At 50.3% G+C, this 20,824-nt stretch overlaps 1 protein-coding gene across 1 annotated transcript in view; it reads left to right on the top strand.

The window, feature by feature from the left end:
- The first annotated feature begins 3,675 nt into the window (after positions 1-3,675).
- The window catches only part of LOC144581639 (uncharacterized), a 46,648-nt gene continuing 29,499 nt past the window's right edge, over positions 3,676-20,824 (top strand). The window contains exons 1-2 of the mRNA XM_078365963.1: positions 3,676-3,946; positions 4,004-4,233. Coding sequence (XP_078222089.1) covers positions 3,676-3,946; positions 4,004-4,233 — 501 coding nt within the window. The remainder of the gene's footprint in view (positions 3,947-4,003; positions 4,234-20,824) is intronic.

Below are 20,824 nucleotides of genomic sequence, written 5' to 3'. Positions count from 1 at the left end.
ATTTCACCATATTGGCCAGGTTGGTCTCTTGGCCAGGCTGGTCTTGAACTCCTGACCTCCTGATCCACCCACTTAGGACTCCACAAAATGCTGGGACTAGTAACTCCAGCCACCATGCCTGGCTCCCCCCACCCACTTTTTCTTTGAGATGGAGTTTTGCTCTGTCACTCAGTCTGGGGTGCAGTGATGTGATTGCAGCTCACTGGAACCTCTGCCTCCTGAGTTCAAGCAATTCTTCTGCCTCAGCCTCCTGAGTAGCCGGGGATACAGGTGCCTGCTACGAAGCCCAATTAATTTTTGTAGTTTTAGTAGAGATGAGATTTCACCATGTTGGCCAGGCTGGTCTCAAACTTCTGACCTCAGGTAATCTGTCCACCTTGGCCTCCCAAAGTGTTGGATTGCAAGTGTGAGCCACCAGGACTGGACATTTTCTTTTATAATTATAAAAGCATTATGTATTCACTACAGAAAAATCAAGTTAGTAAAAAGAAGAAACTAAAAAACAATCCTACTTACTGGAAGTAATCACTATTACTGTGTGCTTTCTAAAGTTTCTTATAAACATATATTTGTAACATATGTTAATGAAATTGGGTTATACCATGCATACTATTTTATAAGGTATTTTAAATAATATATTGTGAATAATATTCTATATCAAACATACCTCTGTGGTAGAATTTTTCTTTTTCTTTTTTTGAGGCGGAGTTTCGCTGTTGTTACCCGGACTGGAGTGCAATGGCACAATCTCGGCTCACTGCAACCTCCACCTTCTGGGTTCAAGCAATTCTCCTCCCTCAGCCTCCTGAGTAGCTGGGATTACAGGCACGCACCACCATGCCCAGCTAATTTTTGTATTTTTAGTAGAGACGGGGTTTCACCATGTTGACCAGGATGGTCTCGATCTCTTGACCTCGTGATCCACCGTCTCAGCCTCCCAAAGTGCTGGGATTATAGGTGTGAGCCACCGCGCCTGGCCATAAATAGTATTATAGTGAACATCCTGTAAGTCAATTTTTGTGCATGTCCACGTTTATTTCCTTAGAGTAATTTCTAGGAGTGTAATTGCTATGTCAAAAATAAGCAGTTTTTTACTCTCTGGTGTTTGCCAAGAAATTAAAAAGACAATTCTTTTTTGGTTGCTTTAAAATTTTTATTCCAAATATTCTTCAGCTCTAGAATTCACTCAGTGAGGTCAAACAAGTCAAGACCAGATAAGTTAAACTGAATTTTCATTTTCATGTCAAGGAGATATTTTGAGTTCTACAAAATACACAAACATTCTGGATTTCTTCTAAAGAAAAAGATATCCTGATTAGTTCTGTATTGTTTATAATCACATATGTTTTGCTTCACTGTCTGATGCTAAGAGCTTCCTAGAATTCGCCAGGCATGGTGGCTCACACCTGTAATCCCAGCACGTTGGGAGGCTGGGGTGGGCGGATCATGAGGTCAGGAGTTTGAGACCAGCCTGGCCAACATAGTGAAACCCCATCTCTACCAAAAATAAAGAAATTAGCCGAGCATGGTGGTGCACACCTATAGTCCAAGCTACTTGGGAGGCTGAGGCAGGAGAATGGCTTGAACCCGGGAGGCGAAGGTTGTGGTAAGCAGAAATCATGCCGCTGCACTCCAGTCTGGGCAAGAGTTAGACTCTGCCTCGGAAAAAAAAAAAAAAAAAAAAAAGAGCTTCCTAGAATACATCCCTTAAGAAGTTAAGTCATGGCATTTAATTATTTGACAGGATGTTTTAAGTACATATAATTATTATATGTTCCCTCCATTTTGTGATGGTGGTGAGCCAAGTAATCTGCATCAAGAGAAAATAAATAACACCTCCACTAATGCTACCAACAAGGAGCTCACAGTACTTTGGAAAAACTCATTATAATTTTAGCATATAGTGGGTGTTCCATACTTCATCATCTACCAAACTAACATCACCACCACCTTTCCAGTTAAGATAACCTAGGCAAAGAGAAACTATGTTGATTCTGTTCCATGTGTCAGATCATGCACTTGGAAGTGACAAGTGCATGACTATGACTAGACTTTGTACTTGGGAGTATACAGTTTTAAATCCTGACCACCACCTTGGGCAAGTCCCTTCTCTTTCTTGAGTGCCTGTCTGCTTCTTGCACTATCAGGCAGGACCAATTCTCACCTAGGTTCATGACAACGGTAAAGAATAAGATTAGATAGCACACTGGGTATGGCTTTATAATCATGAGCACCAAGTGATGAGTTTTCCTCATTCATTTTACTTGGTCTTAACTCATACCCTTCTATCGTCTGGGGATGTTAACTGCAAAACAGGGACAGAATTTGGGCTAAAGAGTCTTTTCCCAGTCTGGTCAATTAAGTATGTGAGAAGACTTCTGGAAGAGTAGATCTGAGGTAGTTTCTTTTGTGCATACTAATGGGAGGTATGAAGGGAAAGCAGAATTACAATTTCCAGCCCAGGAGGCCAAGCCAGTTGGCCTCGCCAAACAGGTTGTCTTGGATAAAGGAGGATTTTCAGTCTTGCTATTGGCTGCTGGGGCCTCCAGTGCCTTCTTTAGCCTGTTGGTGGGGATGATGCCCTCAGAGCTGAAGTGAGCACTCTCCTCCCGAGCATCGCTGAGCACTTGGGTGTGGAAGGGTTGGCTGGGTGAGGATGGGGCGTCGACAGGCGACCAGGTTCAGGTCTTGCCTTTCCCTTTATGGCTAAATGTTTTTCGGAAAGAAAAGCTTCTATATCTGTCAAATTCTGGGGGCATCATGATCTCTCTCTGTCTATCCCAAACCATATTCAGCCAATACTGTTGAGAATACAAGCTCCAGGGCTGGGTGTCACCCGTCTGGATGACCCCTCTGGATCTGGCACATAGTTAGCGCTCTATGGAACCAGATGTGTATGTAAAAGCAGGGACAATGGAATGTGAAAACGTTTCACAAACTCCAAAGCGATTCACAACCAGACGGAGGTCCAATCCCAGGGTATGTAAGCTCTCTTTTAAGCACGGATAACACCTGCTTCTAACTCCGTCGGGACGCGGTCAGGACAGGTGTATCCATCTTCTATGGGATTCTCCTCTAGAAAGTAGGCCAGGGAGCGCAGGGGCTGAGGGTCTCATTCCCAGGGCGGAATCAAACTTGGAGGAAAGCAACCATCGGTGAGGAGCGGGTCACCTGGAATCAAGCCGCCGTTTGAGGCTCAAAGAAAAGCCCAAACCTCGCCACCGCCATCGCGCCCGACGAGACACCTAGGTCAGGGGACTGGTGTGTGCCATGGAAGTCAGGTGCACTGCGCGGCACTCCCACGGTAGGTACACGCTCCTCCACCTACGAGTGACCTAATTACACCAGCCGCGCCCAGAGGTTGGGGTGATTATTCCAGCCAGGCGGCCACTCGCTGCCCGTTCCTGCCCCCAAAGATGCGGGAAACCCACACAATTCCAGCGCTGCTGCACCCCGGAGGAGCCATGGGGTCGCAATTCTCGTTTCCGTGACCGGCTGCCGGGCCCCAGCCAAGGAGCTGAGTTCATCACCAGAACGGCCTTCCCAGGGGAACTAGTTACAGATAGCCGGTAGCCTCCGCTTCCATCCGGTCTGCGCCTGCGGGTGGCCCAATCCCTCACCTCTCCGGGCGTAATGCTAAGGGATTAGTCCGGTTCGCCGCTGTGCGCATTGCGCATGCTCCAGCTCCATCTTTCCCTTCCCCCACCACCCGTCCTCCGGGAGCCACGCCCTAAAAGCGAAGGCGACTCCGTTACCAGCCGGCTACGTCGCGCCTGCGCTTTGACCCACAGTTTGCGCCCCAACTCCGGTAGTGCGGCCGCCGGGGCTGGACGCCGCAGTTGCGCAGCTCGCTTCCCGCCCCTTTTCCCGTCCGTTCCCCGCCGCCTCCGATGCCGGCGTGACGTCACCAAGCCAGGCGGCCGCCATTACAGAGAGCCGAGCTCTGGTGCCTGAGCGAGTAGAGACTGAGGAGCAGCGGCCGACGGCCGAGTGTTGCGGTGAGAGCCAGCGGGCCAGCGCCAGCCTCAGCAGCCGCCAGAAGTACACGAGGAACCGACGGCGGCGTGTGCGTGTGACCCGTGTGCGGGCGGCGCCGCGGGAGCAGCGCGGAGCGGCAGCGGGCTGGGGCGGGTGGCATCGTGGACGAGAAGGTGTTTACCAAGGAGCTGGATCGAGCAGCTGAATGAGTGCAAGCAGCTGTCCGAGTCCCAGGTCAAGAGCCTCTGCGAGAAGGTGAGCTGTACTCCGGCTCCAGGCAGCCGCCGTGGGGCCGACCCCGCCGAAGAAAAGGCGGCCGTGAGGAGGGTGCAACATGGCGGAGGCCGCCTGCCCGGGACCCCCAGTCACCGATACCGGCGCCTAGCCCGGCCGGCGGCGGCTCCCGAGCAACCCGGCGCCGCCTGCCTCCCGTGCACCCGGGTCTTGGGCTTTTGAGTCTCCCGGCCTTGGCGCCAGACGAAGTGGCTGCGGGAGCGGAGACCCTGTGGGTCAGCATCAGGGACGGTTTTGAGGGTGAGCGGGCTTGGATTCTGCTGCCTGGGAATGGGACCTAGACTTCTGCGGTGGGCTAAGAGGCTTTCCACTTGTACCCAGGCCTAGTTAGGTCCAAAGCTGAAACCCAAAGGCAGTCTTGGGTTTCTGTCAAGATCTGTCCCCAAAGGCAGTCTTGTTAGGCCGTATTCCAGAACATATGTAAAGGTCACACAGCTTTAGTGCCCCTGGGTGGTTTGTATTAAACTCACCAAGAGGTCTTCTCCAGAAATCAAAGTGAGGGTGTCTTTAAGAATTTTAAAATTATTCCCTTAACCTAATTTCTACGAAGGTCATGGTAGTTAGAGGAGTGTAACTTATTTTTCATAGTTGGAAGAAATGGGGAATTTGGTAAGTCATAATACATAAGGAGCTTTTGGACTGGAAATCAAATGTCAGTTGAATCTATGATTTATATGCTAACTCAAAGCCTTCTTTAAGCTTAACACACTTGGCATTTTGCCATTTATTTTAAAAATCAACATAAAATGGAAGAGCGGTAAATTTTGTATCTTCTCTTTGTTGCAAAAGTTATTTGTTAGAATTTTGTGGCTCCAATTAGTAGTAGTAGTAATAACTGTCGACCAAGATTGTATTCCAGACATTGTGCTTAGTGTTTAAATAATGTCTCACATATATTGAAAATAGAATGTTGTAGTCCACTTAATAACACTACATTTTGTATTTTAGCTAATTCCGTTTTGTTTTCCCCTGGGGTTGGGGAAACAGGTAGCCAATTTAGCTATTAGCTGTATGTTGCATTTTAAAATTCTTGTAACTGTTTCTAAAGTACATAAAAATGCTGATCTCTGCTGCGAACACTTTTAAACTTCTCTTTTCAAAAATAACTTTGCAGTATGTCCTGTTAGTACAGAATAGTGGAGTATCATACTAGCATTTTGTATTAGTGAAAATAATTAATGGAGACCTATTATCCTGATTTGTTTGTGGTGTGATGTGAAATTTAGGTTCATGAGTTTGGTGTATATGTTTCCATGTTTTAGAAACCATGTTGTGAACGATTGGAATTTAAGTACGTCGGATTTAGATTTATTTCTCCCAAGCATGAACAAAACTACTACTAGTTGAGGTAGCACATCATCTTGGAGATGGATTTTAATGGTAGCAAGGTATTGAATCTCCTGTTTCTTTACCAACCTCACATCAAATGAGGTTGGTATTTATTTTAAAGGTTTAAAATTGGCCTGAGATTATACAATCAATTCCATTTTAAATTAGTAGTGTGTTTAATATTGAACACCTATTGAATCTTCAAGATTGCATACTCTTTTGAGCGGAATGAAAATAAATGAAGAATAAGTATGCTTATTGTTGAGGAGCTATGAATCTAGTTGGAAGGAAAAGCATGTTATGAAAATGTGTGGGAGATAGAGCATGGAAGTAGAGGGGTTTGTGTTGGAAACTGTGGAAGATGATTAGATAATACTGGATGCTAAAGTGGGGTGGGCGAAGCTAATGCATCGTTACGACTTTCCACATCTTTGTAAAACTAAGATACAGTGAAGTAAATCTCCATTGCCTGCTCAGCTTAACGCACATTTTAGTTCTGAGTGCCAAAAAAGATGGAAATAATATTTGAGAGTAGGTGTTAGATAAAAGTTTCCGTGGAATGGATCATTTTTGGTGGATATCATTATACAACCTTCATACTGTTTATAACTTGTAATTATTTCAACTTTCAGGAGTTTATCCAAACTAAATTAATTTGAAGACAGGTTTTTGGGTATGTGAAATCCATAAACTGATATTTTTTGTTGAAGTCTTTCTAGTCAAAAGCTGTCTTTCACTGTTAATATTTGTGTGCCAGTGGCATCTCTGGGTGAAAGGTACATATATGCTTTTTGGTGTGATTGCCTTCTAAAGAGTAATTTTGAAAATATTGAGGGCTAATTTTTTTCATTAATATATAATAGTATTTCAGGGGGAAAAGATAGTTGTTTGAGAATAGTTGGCAATTTCTTCAGTTACAAGAAGGAATGATAATGTAAAAGCCTTCTAGCCACCTAAAGATGCCCGATTTAAATGAGATACTTTAATAGTAAAGGTAGATGTATACTATAAGAAGTCATTGTTACTAAAAAAATCCTGAGGCCATTATTTTGTTACATGTTCAAACTGGGAGAATCTAAGTATGCATTTATAGACAAAGGGGAACATGGTTTTTATGTTATTGACTAGCTAAAAAGAATCTTAAGATGTGATTAAGGTTTATATAAAAGCCAAGGCTGTTAGTGTATAGTAGATTTTGTCATCTTGAGGCTCATAATTTGTTGATAGTTTAATCATTTGGTGTGCAGTTTTGTCTCAGGCTCAGTTCTATAGTCAGCATTACATCTGTATAACTGGCCTGGCATGTTTCAATCTACAGATTGAAAGGAGTAATAGTATCAACTTGTTTTGGCATTGAGTATAGTGAACAATCTTTTATTATGTGACTGCCGCTTTGGTTTAGCTTGGGTATGATTCTTGGCTTTGTGTTTACCAAACATGTGGAGAATGTTGTTTGATAGCCAGATTTTTTTTTTTTTCAGAGTTCTTTACCTAGGTATGCTGTTTTGCACTGCTCTGCAAGCACTATAAATAAAATGCTGTCATTAGTCATTAAACTGCTTGCTTCTAATTAGATGACCTGAAAGGTACTTGACCAAGATGACATTCTTAAATGAAATGGGGAATATGTTTGTGCATTTCATTTTAAAGGCTGTCAGGCTCATTTCCATAGAATTGATTGGAATTTCGAGGACGAAAAGGTGGGAGAAGCACGTTACAGAACATTATTTGCATCATATTTTTATGGGATAGTCATTGTCCTCACTTACAAACCAAAGACTCAGAAAGGTGAAGTGACTTGACTACAGGGGCTAAAAGTGAGATTGCCAAGGCTTATGGAGTCTAAGCCTAGTGTTTTGGTATTGCTTCACAGATCCCCTTCTCTTTTCAGAGGTAGTGTTAATTATGAAAGATGTAGGTGAATTAGAAGCAAGTTAAATTGTGAAGTCAACACTTTGGTAAAATGAAACCTTTTTTTTTTTTTTTGAGACAAGGTCTTATTCTGTCACGCAGGCTGGAGTGAAGTGGTACAATCTTGGCTCACTGCAACCTCCACCTCCTGGGTTCAAGCAGTTTTCCTGCCTCAGCCTCCCTAGTAGCTGGGATTACAGGCACCTGCCACTGTGCCCGGCTGAGTTTTGTATTAGTAGAGACGGGGTTTCACCATGTTGGACGGGCTGGTCTTGAACTCTGGACCTCAGGTGGTCCACTCGCCACAGCCTCCCAAAGTGCTGAGATTACAGGCTTCAGCTACTGTGCCAGGCCAAAACATTATGTTTATTTTAGTTTCTTGAAAGCTTCCTATTCATGTCACGTACTGTTGTCCCACTTTGTCCTGGAAACAGTAATTATTATTCAGTTTAGGATGTAGCTAACAACATTTGCCCCTCGAATAAGATTGGTGAGATGAAAACCCTAGAGCATTTCTCTTGTATTCTCTGTATAAATCATGATCCAGAGACGGAGCTCTAAAATATTCTAATAAAGTATAACTGACTTTTTATATTGTTCGTTGCAGCTTATAAAATGCCTCTTTTCGGCTGGGCACAGTGGCTCATGCCTGTAATCCAAGCACATTTTGGAGGCCAAGGTGGGTGGATCACAAGGTCAAGATACCGAGACCATGCTGGCTAACATGGTGAAACCCAGTCTCTACTAAAAATACAAACCAATTAGCCACAGGTGGTGGCATGCGCCTGTAGTCCCAGCTACTTGGGAGGCTGAGGCAGGAGAATCACTTGAACCGGGGAGGCTGAGGTTCCAGTGAGCTGAAATTGTGCCACTGCACTCCAGCCTTGGGGGACAGAGTAAGACTCCATCTCAAAAAAAAAAAAACAAAAAACTTATTTTCATCCTCATAGCTTCCACAGTCAGTTGTCATGCATGGGTGTATTTGTTTCGTGGTCTCCTAGGCAGGAAGCAGTAATACAGTTAGTTTGGGGTTGACTTCATGAGGTAACAGAAAAGGTGAACATTCCCACTCTTCAGATACACAGGTTCCCCACCCCTCCCTGTGTTCTCCATTGGGCAGAATTCCATGTTTTCAAAAAATTGGCAATAGGACTAAGTTGAAGCTTGTGTACTGTAGAAAGAATGATGGACCCTTGAGGAGTATGTGGGATAACATTTGTACCAGTCTGCTGTGGCCCTGTTTTATGGTGGCAGATATGTTCTCTGTTTCATCGTAAGTCAGGTCTGAGTTACATGTGGGATATCCCTTGCTTAATTTGGAAGGGATAAGTTAGGAAAACCAAGAGGCTGGGTTTGGTCAAGTCTTTTATCAGAGTGCTGAGGAGAGAGGCAAGGTTATATGTGACAGGGAGGCACTATTTACTCTTTGTACTTTGACCCATTTCTCTTATTTCATTATCCTTGCCTGAAAAAGCTGTCAACCTCCACTCTCATACACAAGCAGATTTGAATTGGATGAGAACTATGAAGGGGGATGATTTTTGTTTTTGTGAGTGTTTTGTTTTTTTTTTGAGACATAGTCTCACTGTAGCCCAGGCTGGAGTGCAGTGGTATGATCTCAGCTTACTGCAACCTCCGCCTCCCGGGTTCAAGTGGTTCTCCCGCCTTAGCTGCCCAAGTAGTTGGGATTACAGGTGTGCACCATCACACCCAGCTAATTTTTGTATTTTTAGTAGAGATGGGGTTTCACTGTGTTGGCCAGGCTGGCCTCGAACTCCTGATCTCAAGTGATCCAGCCATCTCTGCCTCCCAAAGTGCTGGGATTATAGGCATGAACAACTGGGCCCAGCTTGTTTTTATTTTAAATAGGTTTTCTTTTGGCTTCTGGGGCAGAAGTGGTAGACCAGGTGAAGAAGGGAGAGGTCTCTAGTTGCCAATAAATGGCTGGGAGGTGGTGTTTGAAATAATGGTAAAGAACAACCTGAGATTAACTGTTTATTTTTTTTTTCCTTTTTTTCTGTTTTTGAGATGGGAGTCTTGCACTGTTGTCCAGGCTGGAGTGTAGTTGCATGTTCTCGGCTCACTGCAACCTCTGTCCCCTAGGTTCAAGCAATTCTCCTGAGCCAGCCTCCTGAGTAGCTGGGATTATTGGTGTGTGCCTCCACACCTGGCTAATTTTTTAATTTTTTGCCATGTTGGCCAGGCTGGTCTCAAATTCCTGACCTCAAGTGATCCACCTGCCTCAGCCTCCCAAACTGCTGGAATTACAGGTGTGAGCCACTGTGCCCACCTAACCGCTTAATTTCTTCACAGTGCAGTGTTATTGCTTATTTATTTATTGGTCTGATGTGGATTGTGGTTTAGAATGGATGAACAAGGCAGTGGCACAGATAGGTGTATATCTGAATCTGGGTATTTTCTAAACTACGCGTGACCAGTTGACCAGTCCCTCTTGCACCCTGTGTTACCACTTCTTCCTTAGGCATTTAATTACTTCTACAGATGGGAATTTTCACCCTCCTGATACTGGGGCTGGAAGAAGGTTGCAAACCTCCGTCCTAGATTGTTTCTGGGAGACAAGCAGTAGAATGTGTTTACCTGGGCAAAAGCATGCAAAATGTGGTTCACAGAAGTTATGGAGTGTCAATGATGCTATTGTGTGACAGTGTACATTTGTTTTTGGAACCAATATTTAATAAACCCCCCATTGTATGCATTATTGTCACCATTGAGCTTTGCCTGAAAAGCGTTAGTTATTCTCGTGTATAAGGATTTCTTAGTTTGGTTTTGTTGTAATTAATAGCAATGTTAGATTAGTCAGGAGATTGACTTTGTAGTTAATTCTAGATAGGGAATGTTTTGAAATGCTTGAGTCAGTGGTAATCAGGTAACTTATTTTTTTGCCACTCATCTGTAAATGAACAGTAATGCCCAGTATCTAATTCTTTTGGTTGGCTTTAATGTAATAGGCTTAAGAAATGCTTTAGGATGGAGTAGAACTTTAGTGATGGAATCAACCATATAGACCATCTAGGCTAATTCATCTTATATGGACGAGGGAGGAAACTGAGACCCAGAGTGATTGAATCTTGTTCATGATGTATTATTGTGACAATTTTTAAATAACTACATGTATAGCAACATTTCTCAGTTGTATAGTAGATTAAAACTTTTTTTTTCCTATGCAGGAATCATTGGGAATGTTTAATGCATTCACATATGTAGGTTAGTTGGTAAAGATTGAGGTTAGTCTGTTGTGTATATGAGACATAGGGCTTTAAGGATCTTTCCTTTTGGTCAGAGGTGAAGGTGATTATATTGCAGAAACAGTTGGAGAAACTCACAAATTACAATTTTAGAATAATCCCTCATTCCCAACATTTTTCTTTCATTTAGGTCCAAGCCTTAGAGCAAAACAGAAAATACTAGTTCCTAGAATATTACCTGGAGGAGTAAACTTTTAAAGTATAACCAGACTGGTCTTAAAGAAGATTGAAATGTTTTATGAAATATTGCTGGTATCTGTTCAGTATGATTAATGAAAGACAAGTAGTTAATGCACTGCATAATGACATTTTGGTCAGTGGTGGACTTGTATATGGTAGTGGTCCTATAAAATTATAAGGAGGAGGGGGGATGAGGGAGGGGAGAGGGGAGAGAGACTTGTGCTCAGTGACTGATGGTCTGGGATTGGCCTCAGATATTCCTGCCACCTTCCTGGATGGGCAGCCCTTCTGCCTGGTTATCACAGGCCAGGGTGGAGCCTCCCTTCTCTGTGGTTCTCCCCACCCCCACTGGCCGGCGTATCCACGGTGCTGAGGCCCGGAGTATCCACGGTGCTGAGGCCCGGAGTATCCACGGTGCTGAGGCCCGGAGTCCTCAGCTAACTTCCTCTGTGTGGTGCTGACTGCTCACCTTCTTTTTAAGTGGCTGTTAATTGCATGACAAGCATGTTCTATTCCTTAGAACCAGGACATGTCTGTAACCAAGGAGCAGCTGGTAGACAGTGTCACTCTGCTGGGTGCTTCTTGAGCAAGTCTGGGAGGCCTCTGTCAGCACCTTCTACTGTTTGTTCAGCAATTCATTGCCACATTTATTGAGGTGGAAATGAAGCAGACTTTCCCGCAGTGTAGTCAGCTGCAGTGCGTGTCTCCCGGGGCCCTGACTCAGTAAGCAGTGCTCATCTCCCGGGGCCCCCAACTCAGCAGGCAGCGGGGTCTCCCAGGGCCCCCGACTCAGGAGGCAGTGCATGTCTCCTGGGGCCCCCCGACTCCGGAGGCAGCGCGTGTCTCCCGGGGCCCCCGACTCAGCAGGCAGTGCGTGGCTCTCGGGGCCCTGAGAGACTGACTGCGTGGCTCTTACCGTCAGCCTCCTCAGCGTGTCAGGCACGACGCAAGTGAACAGGAGTTTCTGCTTGGCTCTAGGAATCAGCCCTGACACTGTGGTCAGTGTTCTCCCACGGAGCTGAGCTTGGCTGCTGCATGGGGGCCTGTGTGTGGCCTCGGATATCCTGGGAGCTCTGTGGGAAGATGAGGAGCTCCCAAACCCAGAGCTGAAAAGCGAGGACCCGATCTTCCCAAGAGTCCTGAGCGGGTGGACAGAGTGGCGGGTTCCCGGTCCCACTGGGACGCAGCAGCTTCCTGGGGCACATCATGTCTCCTCCTTCAGGTCCTCGGCTCCTGTCTGTGTCCTGAGCAGTCTGCTCAGAGGCCAGACAGAAGTCCCAGGAAGAGAGAGTCATGCAGACCCAATGGTACAGGCTGGGGTGGGGAACCTGGGCTCTGCCCACTGTGCAGCCTCGCCCTGTGTGTGCTTTGTTCACAGAGGCAGAGGCCTCTGCTCCCAGCCCACCCCGTAGCCACACTGCTGGTATGATGTAGAGCCCATGCCTGCTGCAGCAAAGTCCTGGCATGGTCAAAGCGGGCGTCGAGGCAAAGCCAGGGCTGCTGGCATTTACTGGGTCTGGTGGGGTGCCAAGCTGTGGGGCCCTTTTCACCTTGGGAGGCTCTCAGGGGTGCTGGCCTGAGTCCTTATGAGGGAGCCCCTGACATGACCCTGCTCTCGTCAGGCATTCCCTGAGCCATCTCCAGCATTACTTCCTCCCCCGCCCGGGGTTCTGACCAGCTGCCCTCTGTGTCCACAGGAGCGGGACAGCATGCGGGCCATCCTGGGATCCTATGACAGCGGGCTCACCCCGGCTGACATGGCGCATGCGGGAGGCCGAGGACACGGTGCAGAAGGTGCACAGCCACAGCGCTGAGATGGAGGTGAGGGACCGCGGGTGTGGGGCTCATGTTGCCAGGTGGGGCCTTCTCCCTAGTGGGCCTTGGCAGAGCCCGGAGGGTGGAGGTCTGGGCCCTGCCTCCCCAGTTCCTCGCTGGCAGGCGTCCGTTGAGGAGGGCATCCATGGGCTGCTTCCTCTGCATGTGGATCCAAGTTATCACAGTGGCCCCTGCAGCATCCTCAGCTGTCAGGGTGTCCCAGGTAGCCCCAGCCTGCAGGTGGGTGACAGAGGGACTGTGCTTTTTTGATGGTTAGGGACTCCCATAGGATGCCTGTCAAAGGGCCACTCAAGGTCCTGGCCCTGTGAGGGTCATCTGCCAAGGATGTGTGTGTACCAATACCTGGTCTCTAGGTACTCAAGAGTTGGTGCCAGTGCTCTGGTTCCCACCACTGGGATGGCTCTGTTGGGGCCTGATGGGCAGGGCCTGAGGCCCAGGGGTACCCAGCTCACTGTAGAGCCGGAAGAGGTGTTCCTCCTTCCTACAGCTTCCAGCCTGCATCCCTCTTCTGGCTCCAGGGTCCTCCCAGTAGAGGCGGTGTCAGCCTTGACTTCTGCCTTTTCCCTGGCCCATGGGCCACCATAATGCTCTGTGCCTTTGTCTAGCCCTGAGCAGCTCTCACCTGCGCAGGGGGAGGAAGCAGCTGGGCATTGTCGGGCCTGGGTGGAGGCTATGTCCACACACCCTGGGCCAGGGGCTTGCAGCACACCGTTCCCAGTTCAGGGTTGAAGGGCCCATGTTCTCTCGGGATTTGCATAGAGAACATGGGCGCGGCGCAGCCCTGCCTGGATGTGGTGGGATATGTGCCAGGGTCTTCTGGCCTTGTTGGCACATGCTGCCACAGGGTGACTTGCTGTTCAGCTCTGCCCGGCCCTATATCTGATTGCTCAGTGTCACTGTCAGTGTGACTTATGTGTGGATGCTGTTATGATCTGACTTTTGTTCACGAGGAAACTGAGGCCCAGGAGGGGGTCAAGGGACATGCTCAGGTCAGTGAGCTGGTGTGTGACTCCACCAGGCCACCTCTTGGAGGGCCTGGGCCTGCGGTTTCTGCTGCCACAGCCAAGCTCTTTGAACTCTTTGGTCTCAGGGGTCACTCTGTCCAGGTTGGGCCTTGATGGTAGAGACTGCGGTGAGATGGAGATGCAGATGAGGGCCTTGGTGGGGCCTGTTGCCCTGTCCCCCTGTCCCCCTGTCCTAGGCTGCTATGTCCATTTCTCTTTCAGCCAGTGACCAGCTGTAAGATGACCTGGGTCCGCCAGTAGTGAGCCAGGCTCACAGGCGTGACGACAGCCACCTTCCAGCCAGGCTGCTGAGCACACACAGCAGGCCAGGCCCTATGCCAGGGGATGTCTGACAGAGCCTCTGGCCCCTGGAGCTGAGCTTCTGAGTAGGGGAGACATTTAACGAGCAAACATAAATAACATAGGAGGTTAGGAAGTGCTGAATTTATGGAGAAAGGATTGTAATGGAGGGTCTCAGAGAGCTGTGCTGCATGGCTGTTCAAGGAAGATGGGAGGAGGTCACCAAACTGCATCTAGAAAGTTGCTTGGCACATGGTTCAGTGGTTTAGAGGGGTCGTGGGCACAGAGGCTCAGGCACTGGGGATGGCGTGTGGCGAGAATGAAAGGTCCCAGTGCAGGAGGCCCCAGGCTCAGGGGCCCGAATGCACTGGCTACCCCTTGCTCGCATGGAGGCCACGCCAAATTGCCCCAGGGCTGTGCTGTGTCCTCACCTGTGAGCCCTTACCACCACACTTGACAAGAATGAACCATGAAGTCTGATCAGTGCTGGTGGCATTCAAGCCCGCTCCAGCCCCTCTGAGCCCAAGTCTCCATGTATGAAGCCACCCTCAAGACACTGGTACTACCCCCTGCTGTGGTCTTCTGATGCCCAGCCCCTGCTGTCAGTCCTTTCTGTGTCCAGTGGCCCCCGGTGTGCAGGGCCTTCTGCTGAGGGCCTAGACCTTCAGTCCTCATGGGAAAGTTTAGCTCTGTCTGTACGTGGGAGCTGTCGTAAACCTAAGTGCATTAATAGCCATCTCATTACAACACGCTTGGCTCTGGGTGAAACAATGAAGAAAGTTTTGCGGAGAGGCTCTCTGACCCCTTCTGCCATCCCTGGTGTTTTTCACATTGAGTGATTTCTCCAGCCTGTGTTTGTCCTCTGCACTCTGAATGTCTCGTCACAGGCCTGGCCGTGAGCACATCCAGTGTCATGAGTTTTGGTTTCGTGTGTGGAGGCGATCAAGGCTGTCAGGGACCTCAGGACTCATTGACCAGATGCTGGCACTGTTTGGGCACCTTGCTTGCCACCTTGCCAGGCAGCTTGGAGCCTCGGCCCTCACCCTGCTAGTGGGATGTACACTGGGGACCCTTCCCCTCCTTTCCCATGGTAGGGTGTGTGAGCAGGTTATTTCCTTTCCTGTCTGTCTCCTGGAGTTTTCAGGAAATTGGGCACATAGAGAGTTGGGTCCATCAGGGCTGGAGCAGGGTTGGATGACACCAGCACTAACCAGTCCTTGCTCCAAGGCTGTCGCCGTCCTCACCGTGGGCGTTCACATGGCTGGTCCTCCCCTGAGCCCTTATAGCCTCTTCTGCCCGTCCCCCTGGGTGCCCTCTGGAAGCAGGCCAGCACCTGTAGGCTTCTCCCAGGATCCCTCCTCACTAGCCCGTGTCTGTGTTGATGGAGACAGCCACGGTCTCCACTGCTGGTGCAGATCCCAGCAAGGTCTTCTGGGCTGCTCCCTGATCCTGTGCAGGTGCCACCGCCCTCTGAGGTCTGTGGGGCAGCCACCACCACACTCTGCATGATAGCATGACCCCGTGCCTTGCCTCATCAGAGAGGGTACCTCTGTGTCAGTCCTCTCCTCCCAGGAGCCTGGGAGAGGAGTCCTTGCTCTTCTGCATCAGCAGGACCAGGTCACCTGTGGAGCCTCTGCCCCGCCTTTCCCTGAAGCGACAGTTGGGTGGGAGGCTGGGGGTGCAGGGGTCTTCTGGGCTTGGTGGCCGCCTTGGGGGAGCCTCTGCTCCTGCCTTTCCCCTAAGCATTTGGGCAGGGGTCTGGGGGTGCAGGGGGCTCCTGGGCTGGGTGCCCACCTTGGGGGAGTATCTGCTGGGAGCTCCCCACCTCTCGGCCCTCTCCACATAGGTGGCTCATGTTCAAGAGAACATGGTCCTAATTCTGGTAACCAAGAACGTTTGCAAAGGTGAGGGCAGGGGCCCAGCAGGAGTGCTGTGTTTCAGGGATGGTTAGGGCACAGCTGCACATGAAGCTCAGCAAGGGTGGCTGTGCCCTCTGTGCACAGGGAGCCCCTGGGGCAGGGATGTCAGCCCGAGCCAGGGACGCCCCTGTAGCGGCTGGGGGGCTGCTCTGGAGACCCTGCATGTGCCTTGTGTCTGGCTGTTGCTTTCTGTGAGGGCCCATCTCTTCTTTTCCCCATGGTTGGTGGTCATCCTGGGAGTGCCCGGTGAGGCTGCCATGGATCTAAGTCTGACCTGTGAGCCTCCCTGTGGCCATTGTGAGCACCCGGGGCATATTGGAGCTCTACTCAGGCTGTGCTGATGGCTGAGCCCGGGATAGATGGGAATCTGGCTGTCGAGTTTCCTGTGTGGGGTGAGGCTGCCATGCGGGCACAGTGCCCTGTGCTCCTGCTCCCAGGTGGGGCTGTGGGGCTGAAACCACTGCTTCCTTGCAGGACCCTGGCCTTGGGACTGATAGGTCACTGCTTTCAGCTCTTGCGTGGCCACAGGGAGCCTCTGGGCCTCTCAGTCACTCATGCCTGGGTGGAGAGTGGGACCCTGAGCTGGGCAGGAGAGGCTCATATGGGTGTAGAAGATTGCAGTTCCCATGACCCTGTCTGTGGGACCAATGCCCATTCCAGCCTAGAGGTCCACAGCCCAGTCCTCCTCCCCTCTCCACCCTGTTTCTGGCTTTAAGTCAAGAGTGCCTCTTGTGAGGCAGCTCAGTCCCTGGGCTGGGGGTCTTTGAACCTCGTATAGCACCTGGTCCCTGGAGCTAGGCATGACACTGATCCTGTTAGCTCAGGTATAAACACCTGTCATTCCAAGGCTGTGGCCCCAGCGGCTGTACTGCACCCTGCACTCTCATAAAACTGCCTGCATGAGGCTTCAGGGTAGGAGTTCCTCTCCAACTTCCAGATGAGGAAGCTGAGGTACAGGCATAGGCTGGGGGAGCCACGAGCAGATTGCTGGGACCTGCTGCAGCCCAGCCCTGTCCCAGCTGCCTTCTCCCCTCCTTGCCTCCCCGTGTGAGGTTCCAGCCTCAGCTATGGGGCTGGTTCCAGAGACAGAACCCACCCTCCCTGCTCAGTGCCTGAGGTCTCCACACCCCTCACCAGGCTGGGCCCTGCTTCTGCTCCTAGCAGGACCCTGAGTGGCAGGAAGGCCGAGGGGGGCTCTGTACCCACTGAATAGTGGTGGGATCCTGTACCAGCAGCTGTGGGCCCTGCCGTCTAGCTTTCCACCCCCTATAGGCCCACAACTTGGGATGTGCCCAGCTTTGATGACACCCTCCATGTGCTGGACTCAGGGGATGCCTTGGAGGCTTGGGTGGGATGGGCCTCTCAGCTTCCTGTTATCCATCAGTAATGCTTTCCAGATAGCCTTAGGGGAGCCTCCACCAACCTTCCCCGCCTGGGGGCAGAGACCTCTGGAAGCTGCTCATGCTGCCTGTCAGGTGTGCACTAGCTGAGCGTTGTCTAATGACACAAAATAAGAAGTTATCTTGTGTGGTGGCTCATGCCTGTAATCCCAACACTTTGGGAAGCCAAGGCGGGTGGATCATGAGGTCAAGAGATTGACACCATCCTGGCCAACATGGTGAAACCCCATCTCTACTAAAAACAAAAAAATTAGCTTGGCATGGTGGTGCGCGCCTGTAGTCCCAACTACTCGGGAGGCTGAGACAGAATTACTTGAACCGTGGGAATGAATGCAGTATAGGGTGGACAGGCTGTGGGGTGGGCGCCCAGGCCCTGGGGGACACTCTGAGGGTAGTGGCAGGTCCTCTCATAGTGGAGGGGACGTGACTCTTCACTGCAGAGGTTGCAGTGAGCCGAGATTGTGCCACTGCACTCCAGCCTGGCGACAGAGTGAAACTCCGTCTCAAAAAACATATATATACAATAATAATAAGTTACCTGACATCATTATTATTATTATTATTATTATTGATAAGTCACTTAGCCCTCCCGCACAAGAGGCTGAGATGCAAGCTCTGTATGGGGCTGCAGGCACTGGCAATTTGACTTGGTCCTGGTGTTGAGTTGTGTTAGGGAGATGTGGGTGGTCGAGGTACAGGCTTCCTGTGCCTCCATCCAGGAGGCAGGGTTGGGAACTTGGATGGAAGGAGCGCCTGGACTGTGAGGGGTCAGGAGCCCTCCCAGCTGGGAGTATGTAATCCCAACACTTTGGGAGGCCAAGGCGGGTGGATCATGAGGTCAAGAGATTGACACCATCCTGGCCAACATGGTGAAACCCCGTCTCTACTAAAAGGGGGCCCCAGCCCCCTGCCTCCCGCTCTCCCTGATGCCTCTACTTGGTGTTTTTTTTTTGTTTGTTTCCCGTCTCCTTTTCACTTTCTTTCTTTCTGTCCTCCACACATCTGTTTGACAGTTTGTCGCCGTCTTTTCTCTCCCTTGGTGTCTGTGCACCCCTCTGTCCCCCCAACCCCCACATGCTCCTATGTCCTCTAACTCTGGACCCTGAAAGGTTGCTTGGTGCTGGGGTGCCCCTGGGGCAGGCACCTCAGGGCAGCTGAGTGTCTGTTACCTGACGGCCAGGTGGGCTTGGGGTAGTTGCAGGCAGGAGGACCCGGCATCGCTCGGAGAGTGGTTCCCTTCCACCCACCCGTTATCTAAACTGGACATCAGTTCGTTCTCATCTGGACCATGTTTTTATTCCAGCAATGACCTTTCGTGAAAACAGAGTGTTGAGTTGGAAGAACCCAATCCCCCGTCAGTGAGATTTTGCCGTCCTGCATGGTTATTTATTCCATTTAATAAAGCGGTTGCGGGAGCTGGTAGCATGTCAGGAGTGCTCTGTGGACAGAGCTGTAAATACGCAGCACATGCCACCTTGATTCAACACGTCGGCCTGATTTGTGTTTCCGATTTATTTAATTAAAACCGATGACTGTGCAGCTGGTTTTGTGGAGGTATGTGGAGAATCCCCATTTAAATTGCAATGACTTTGAAATAGTTTCTAATGATTTAGGAAGAAATGGCCATATTGGTGTTTCCGTCTACCCTTCTTCCCTGTGGCCTCTGAGAGGCTCAGGTGGCACTGTGGGTGCTGTCACTTGGCTTCCTCGTGGTCTAGCTCCAGGAGGGCTGGAGAGAGCCTGGTCTTCAGGGCCTCGGGTTGTTCACCAGGCCCAGTACTTGGGAGTGTATTGATTAACTGTATCCCTCATTTGAAGAACTTGAGATGACTGTACTGTACAAAGCAGGGATAAAGCAAAAATAAAAATCTTGAAACAGTTAGAAATTATGCAGTGTATTTAAGAAAAGTGACCGAGTGGTATATGGAAAATCATCCTGGAGTCTGGGCTCTGGGAGCTGCTGTGTGGCCGAAGGTCCTTAGTGGGAATTGCAAGGTGCTAGCTCCATTCCCAGGATGGGGCATCTGCACAGGACAGAGCCACACTGAACTGGGCTCCCCGTGACATGCCAGTGCCAACCCAGATGGCACACGCTTTATGTGTTGCTGCCCAGCACAGGAGCCGACCTTGCTATGTGTGAGGAATAAGCCCAGGGCAGGCTCTGTCCCCTCCACCACGGGAGGACCTGCCGATACCCTCAGAGCATCCCCCAGGGGCTGCGGTGGAGCTACTGACCCTGCGCTGCCACCTGCTGTATGCTCTGTGGCCAGGGCCTGGCTTAGTCATCCTCAGGCCTCCACGCACAGAGAGGGCGTCTGTGTACAGCCTCACCTGGGGGCAGGTACTGGGGCAGTGACCTGGGGAGCCCTGTGGGGACCCTGTGGTGTGCTGCCTTACCCAGGGGCAGGGCTGTGGCCTGGGGAGCCCTGTGGGGGACCCTGTGATGTGTTGCCCCTACTTCTTCACATTGTGTCACCAACCACCAGGAGAGCTGGCTGGGAAGGTGGAGGCCTGAGCTTCCATCCCATTCTCTTCCATGTGACTGTGACCACAGCTGGGCTGCCTTCCCCCAGCTCCAGCCTCCTTACCATGTGCAGGATCTGTGCCTGGTGCCCTTGGGTCCTCCCCGGCACAGCTGTCCTGTGGCAGCTGGGGTTTGTGGCCGCCTGTCCCAGCCGTTTTCTACTGTATCCTGGCCGGCAGGAGTTCTGGATCACAGACAGCAACTTCTCACCTCAGGATAAAAGTAGCCTGGCCGAGGGCTTTGTGTAGCACCTTGGTGGTGCCGAGGGCATCGGGGCCTGGGGCTCGTGTCTGAGCACACGTAGCCACCCAGGACACGTGGCCTCACCCAGGAAGAGCTGTTTGTGAGCCTTTGGCTGCTTGAGTGGAGGCACTCTGTGGTCACTGGGTACCTGGGGTGTGGGGTCAGGGGCTGGCTGCATGGAGGGCCTTCTTGTATTGGGTTTTCCAGGACATGTAGTGAGACCCTTTCCCCACAGCCGCCATACCACTCAGTGCTCCCTGGTGTGGACCCCTGAAGCCTGGCTCCGAGCGGGCTTGGCCTCTCCTGGGGAATCCCAGCCCCGCGTCTCAGGCAATTTGGAATTGAGCCGTTTTCCTTCCCATCTGAGCTTCCTGTGTGTCTGTACTCTTGCAGTCAGACTTGCACCCAGGCTGGGGTGGGCTGTGGGGGAGGAGGTGAGGCTAGGGAAGCACCTGGCCTGCCCACAAGCAGCCTTTGGCATCTGGTCTTCCTGGCCATCAGCCCAGCTCCCGCCCTCGGCCTTGGGAAGCCCTCTCTCCATCCCACCATCTCCCCATCAGCTCAGGCTGCAACCCCCCGCTGCCCTGCAGAGGCAGCCTGGGCTTGGGGAGCTCTTGTTTCAGCGGTGAGGACACTGTGG

The sequence above is a fragment of the Callithrix jacchus genome, chromosome 2 (genome assembly GCF_049354715.1).
Source record: "Callithrix jacchus isolate 240 chromosome 2, calJac240_pri, whole genome shotgun sequence".
NCBI classification, from domain to species: domain Eukaryota; kingdom Metazoa; phylum Chordata; class Mammalia; order Primates; family Cebidae; genus Callithrix; species Callithrix jacchus.
This window is presented reverse-complemented; position numbering and strand designations above follow the sequence as displayed.